This window comes from Leguminivora glycinivorella, chromosome Z (genome assembly GCF_023078275.1).
Source record: "Leguminivora glycinivorella isolate SPB_JAAS2020 chromosome Z, LegGlyc_1.1, whole genome shotgun sequence".
Classification (NCBI taxonomy): Eukaryota; Metazoa; Arthropoda; class Insecta; order Lepidoptera; family Tortricidae; genus Leguminivora; species Leguminivora glycinivorella.
The window spans coordinates 39234948-39241340 of NC_062998.1; the positions used below are offsets into that span (position 1 = coordinate 39234948).

A 6393-nucleotide genomic window follows, 5' to 3' on the forward strand; every position below is an offset into this window, starting at 1 on the left:
AAACTAGCTTTTACCCGCGGCTTCGCCCGCGTAATAAAAGTATTCATTAAGATTTTCATTTGGATCCTTAGGTTTCTCTGGTATATTTATCTGCGATTATTTCGATTGCACATAATACTTTTGCTTGCAATGATTGTAGAAATATTACACATCGACCACAGCGTAGGTAATTCTATATACGCTGGGGAAACCTTTATAAACATCCCACATAGCCCGTATTTCGACACTATATGATCGGTGGGTAAAAAGTACTTTTTTCTATTATCCCTTATAATTTTTTTACATTTTGCTTATACTTATCGCAAACGTAATCTTCAAGCAAGCAAACAACGATCGTCTTAGAGCACTTTGATTGTAAGAGACCGCCGACCGATTATCCGTATCCCTCTAACGATACCCATATTATCCGTATCCGTTTCCGTATCCGTATCCGTATCCCTATCTCTATCCCTAATCCCTATCGCTATCGCTAACGCTATGGCTATCGCTATCCCTATCGCTATCCCTATCCCTTATCAAGATAACACTAAGTTCTCGCGCTTTGTACACATATTTAAAGTCACATACAGGTCGAAAGCGATTAATTAACATTATTTTTACCTTTTTTCCCAACGTTTCGGCCAGGTTGCACTGGCCGTGGTCGCGGAAGACTGACGTCCCAGCAAAATGTCACCGGAGATGTAAACAACACAAAACTACCCGATATTAATTTATATAAATGTTCGGGGTAGACAAATAAATATAATCTACCCGCATGTAATTATTTACGACATCACATTAGAAACCTCAAAAATAACAGTACTTCTCCACTATTTAATGGATGTTATTATACATATAAACCTTCCTCTTGAATCACTCTATCTATTAAAAAAAACCGCATCAAAATCCGTTGCGTAGTTTCAAATATTTAAGCATACAAAGGGACATAGGGACAGAGAAAGCGACTTTGTTTTATACTATGTAGTGATATCGCTATCCCTATCGCTATCCCTATCCCTTATCAAGATAACACTAAGTTCTCGCACTTTGTACACATATTTAAAGTCACATACAGGTCGAATGCGATTAATTAACTTTATTTTTACATTTTTTCCCAACGTTTCGGCCAGGTTGCACTGGCCGTGGTCGCGGAAGACTGACGTCCCAGCAAAATGTCACCGGAGATGTAAACAACACAAAACTACCCGATATTAATTTATATAAATGTTCGGGGTAGACAAATAAATATAATCTACCCGCATGTAATTATTTACGACATCACATTAGAAACCTCAAAAATAACAGTACTTCTCCACTATTTTATGGATGTTATTATACATATAAACCTTCCTCTTGAATCACTCTATCTATTAAAAAAAACCGCATCAAAATCCGTTGCGTAGTTTCAAAGATTTAAGCATACAAAGGGACATAGGGACATAGGGACAAAAAAAGTGACTTTGTTTTATACTATGTAGTGAAGTGATGTAGTGATGTAGTGATGTAGTGATGTGTATCAAGATTATGTGTACTCTATCATAATTATAGCTTCAGTGTAAAAGTCAATCATATTTTGGTACATTCGTTAGTGAAATATCGTTATAAAATAAGGGTTATTCCACTAGTCAGAGTTACCACTAAGTTGTTACCAGTGGTAACTACAATGTTATTTTCCCATAGGCAATTACTGGAAAGATTATATCATAAGATTCATAAGTTTTGTTTTATTTTATACACATGTAAAGCATGACCAGAAATATATGACTACGCGCCATGTAGCGGAATTTCATTAAAACTATTTTCTTCATAGTCATCATACTATACTGAACTGTCACTCCATACATCAGAATAACAGCGCACTCCTGCCTGACAATAGTTATTTATATTTCTGGTCAGGCTTTAGTTTCTTAACCATACTTACCATATCCAACGCGATCAATGTTATTTTCACCAAATCTAATGGCAACAGCTGAGACTGTTTCCTCACCTTTAATTGATTGGCCTCAATGGCCACTGCGTAAGAGTCGTTAGAGGTGCACATTGACTTGCCTAATATCAAGGACGATAGATACCGGGACTGACAAAGCCCATACAAAAGTTTACCTCTGAAATGTCCCATACATTTCCGAGCGATTATTTCCGAAAAAATTAACAATATCAAAAAATGTTAGTAGTAAACCCCTATTCATTTTTTAATACCTATCCAACAATAGGTATATCACACGTCAGGGTTGAAATGAAAAAAAATCTCTCCCCACTTTACGTGTAGGGGGCGGGCACCCTAATAATGTTCTCATGCAATGATTAGTTGGTTTCGATTTAGCTTAATATATTTTTTGTTCTTATTTATGGTGTCTGTATTTAGCTCTGCCGTGAAAAATATTTAAAGAAATAAGGAGGCCGTTTCATCATCGCCACCAGTACAAAACAAGGTCCCACGTAAGAAGAAAATAAACATCGACGACTTCGATACAGGCACAAGCTTCATGAATTTTAGGCTGTGTGGAAGTAGCAAGTCTTCAAACCTAGCTTATTAAATTGTCATTCTCTAAAACCATGCTTTAATTTTCTACAAATATTAACGCGAAACGAAACCCAGTACTCGCTGTCCCGATTATACATGACGTCGACACATTATTGCCATATGAAAACGATTTGTAGCGACACTCTTCCAGGGTCAAATAAAAACTTGTCAGGCTTTAGTTACTAAAAAAAATCCGGATTTAATCCGGAGTTCGGATTTTGCCCTAAAAATAATCCGAAAATCCGGATTTTATATTATTGCAATCCCTAGGTATAACCCAATCCTTTCAGAAAATATTTACTTTATCACAAAATTATTTTAAACTTTCTTTTTGACATCGAAAAGGCTTTAGTTTTTTACATACCGAATAACTTTATTTCGGTATCATGATTCCTTTTAAGATAATTACATTATGTATAAGGTAAGGAATAATATTTAGAATACCTAAAATATGACAAATTTGCATTCTATTCAAATCAGTACGAGTATACTTCACGGAGTCCAAAACTATACGCAAATCAGAAGTCCAAAACTAGAAAAATATAGATAGAGCGCCACGCGCACACACAACTTTACTATACAGGGCCTCTCTGTGGGTTCCGCCCCCGTCAACGCGACGGCGATAAAGACCTAAAAATCTGAATTCGTGCTTGCCTCCTGTATCGTCTTAATCCTTTAATGATTCCGTTAACGTGAAACTTTAAGTAGACAGGTTTTATGAAGACAATTGGCCGGTGAGCCCTACAATTTTAAAATTTGCCGCCCTTTATACATGGTGTATATTCTATGCTGTTTCTTCCTATCCTAATAGTTTCAATATCAAGCATACACTATCACTGCACGTTCGCTGTTTATACGCCGAAAGTTGCAACTCAAGTAAATGAAGTAAACAAAACAAACAACCTACCTTCACCTTCATTGCCGGCCGCGGCCGGCCGGCTAACCGAAACAGAAATATACATGAACTTCGTGTGAAAAAGAGACAGCGAAAGGCGGCTCGTGCATCGGCGAAAACGTTCGGCTCTGGCGCTCGCTACAGTCGCTATACCTACTCCCGGAACGAAATAATATTGGTTTTAGGAACGCTAAAATTCTGTTCGTTCATTTAAACGTTACTGTAAGGAACTGTTCTTTGAGGGAACGAAATAAGAACCGAAACCGAAATTATTTTGTTCCCACTGAACAAAATTTATAATGAACCGTTCGTTTAGGGAACGATATAAGAACCGTAACCGAAATTATTTTGTTCCCATTGAACAAAATTTATAGGTAACGGTTTAAGAACGATATCAAATGGTATTTGGGAACGGGTTCCGATCCCTGGTACCAAGATTGTCAATCCTATATTTAAATCATCCTTGCTTGTTATGCTCACAAGTCGGCCAGGGGATATCACAATATGAATTTGAGCAATAAAGGCAATATAATTATTTAAGTGTAAGATTTTTTTGTAGCCTAATAGATCAGAAATGTACTTATTTAGAGTATTCTATGAAGCTTTTCGCTGACAGTGCTCCGCCTGTCGACGTATACTGTCACTGAAAATGTGCTGAAAATACATTATACGCACCGGTATGTCTTTTCTGCGGCAGTGGTTCGGCTGTCGACGTACTGTCAGCGAATGTGTAATTAAAAATTCAAACCACTAGCCTACCTTTTTAAGTATTGTCACATGGATTAATGTATCAGTAATTATGAAGAAATGCTCACAGTTCAAAATCTGCGCATGATCAGGTAAATAGCCTTCTGTCCGTACTAACCCCAGCAGTCTTAAGTACACGACTAAAAAGGCCTATTAAAATGTAAATAGAACTCACAAACACATAAAATATATGAATAGGTTTATGTACTTTCTACATACATAATATAAAAAGGATAATTGTAGCTTTATTTACTTCCAAATGATTTGTTACACATCCTAGGTACATATTTCATAACAATACATACTAACAAATTTATTTTAATTAACTCGTTATATACAAACTTTTGAAACATTAAGTAAGTATTAAATAAATATATGTGGCTGTTACATATACATATTAATTATACAAAGTTATTAATATCAAATTGAGTATTGTTATTAACTTTCCTCCAGTAACTTCTATACAGGGTGTTTGGCACATGGACCGACAAAATTTTTTGGGGGGTTTGTGGTATCATTTCCTTCCTTTTCTTCCTTGGAACCTTGGTCCTAGGACCCACGGATCTGGAGATACGATTTTTTATTTATCAAATCATAATCTGTTTTTCGAAGCCCCATAACTTTTTTTCGTGTGGTCTTAAATGCATAATTTGTTTGTTAGTCTTACATTAGGCCTGTCTGCTTCTAAAATACTAGATCTTTATTACAAATTACAGTATAAAACGAACACATGGACCTTTTTCAATAAAAATAAACTGAATGTTGTAAACATCTGCACTTCTAAATGAAATGAAAAAAAAAACTAACTTCAATTGGAGAGCTCTTTTTATTGAAAGGTCTTTGGTTAATGACGTTTATGGTATGCACTTCAATAAAAAAGGCTTTGCAAATCAGATTTGAATCAAGAGGATAAAAAAGTCTGACATGGAAATTAAGATTCGTAGGTTAGTAAATCAATTCAACGTAAATTTTGTTCGAACTGTTCTCCTCTCTCCCGCATACACGCCTGACACCTTTTTCTAATTTCATCAGTTGTCGTTGCTAGCACCATTTCTTCTTTCATGGTTTAAAATGCGGCGTTTATTCTTTCTACCAACACTTCTCTTGTTGGAACCTCCGTGGAATAAACTAATTCCTTAGCTCTTTCCCAGACGTAAAAATCCAACGGAGTTAGGTCTGGAGATCGAGCAGGCCAAGGGATGGGGCCGCCTCTGCCTATCCATGAATTTGGAAAGGAGTTGTCGAGGTGCTCCCGAACATCTCTCTGGAAATGTGCCGGGACTGCCGGGCAACCGTCATGCTGAAAGACAATGGGCACATCTTCAACTTCATCGTCTAATAGCTCCGGCAATACAGATTCTAAGAATTCTAAGTAAACAGGCCCACTTAGTCGAGCTGGTAAGTAGTGTGGTCCGATCCGATGAGACGTCTCCCTATCACGCCAGCCCAAACATTGACACTAAATTTTTGTTGAAAACTAGTCGGTCTTTTTACGTGAGGATTTTGATCTTTAGATGCCCAATGATGCAAATTATGCAGATTAGTTATTCCTTCTCGATTAAAACAGGATTCATCCGTCCATAAAATTCGTTGTAAAAACTGGATGTCATCGACGTCGGTGTGCATCAAAAATTTAAAGAATTCGAACCGTCTAGCGGGATCACCTTCTTGGAGACCTTTAACAAAAAAAACTAAAATTGAAGACTGTGGCAATTTCATTTAATAACGAACTTTTATTCCATTGCCTCTCCATTATGTCACTTATTATTTAAAGTACAAAGCGGTTAGAATCAAACATTCCTTACCTTGGACCGGAGTGTAATGAAAAGCATGTTTGTCATTAGCCCGAAGAACCGACCACATTTTCCAAATCGTTACGTTAAGTGCACGAGCAGCGACGCGAATGCTTGTAGTTGGATTATCTTCAAAAGCTTGAAGTATTTCTTCGTCGACTACTACATTATGTTGTCTCACATTAACTCGAGGTTTTTAAAAATTTAAGTTTTCAGTCTCCCTCAAACGTCGATAAGTCACCGAAAATGTGGTGTGGTGGGGTAATCTTCGATTTGGAAATTTCGCTTGTTAGATCCTTTGAGCTTTCCGAGCAACACCATCGGCTTTGCCATATTCCATCAGCATATCAGCGTACTCTTCGTTAGTGTATTCAGGCATGACAATACTCGTATCAAACTTAAAACAACGGTAACAAAATTCAATAAATAGCAACGTAACAAACACAACGTACGTA

At 36.8% G+C, this 6393-nt stretch overlaps 1 protein-coding gene across 1 annotated transcript; it reads right to left on the reverse strand.

The window, feature by feature from the left end:
- Window positions 1-5470: 5470 nt before the first annotated feature.
- Window positions 5471-6154, reverse strand: LOC125241966. The gene is made up of 2 exons (XM_048150685.1): window positions 5951-6154; window positions 5471-5821 (listed from the first exon to the last, which is right to left on the reverse strand). Exons 1-2 carry the CDS (start codon window positions 6006-6008, stop codon window positions 5532-5534), a joined length of 348 nt encoding a protein of 115 aa, XP_048006642.1. The 5' UTR covers window positions 6009-6154; the 3' UTR covers window positions 5471-5531.
- Window positions 6155-6393: the final 239 nt, after the last annotated feature.

Coding starts and splice junctions, on each gene's coding strand:
- LOC125241966 (XM_048150685.1), bottom strand. CDS start 6,008: ATGTGGTCGGTTCTTCGGGCTAATGACAAACATGCTTTTCATTACACT. Junction 5,822..5,950: donor TCATTACACTCCGGTCCAAG/GTAAGGAATGTT, acceptor TTTTTGTTAAAG/GTCTCCAAGAAGGTGATCCC.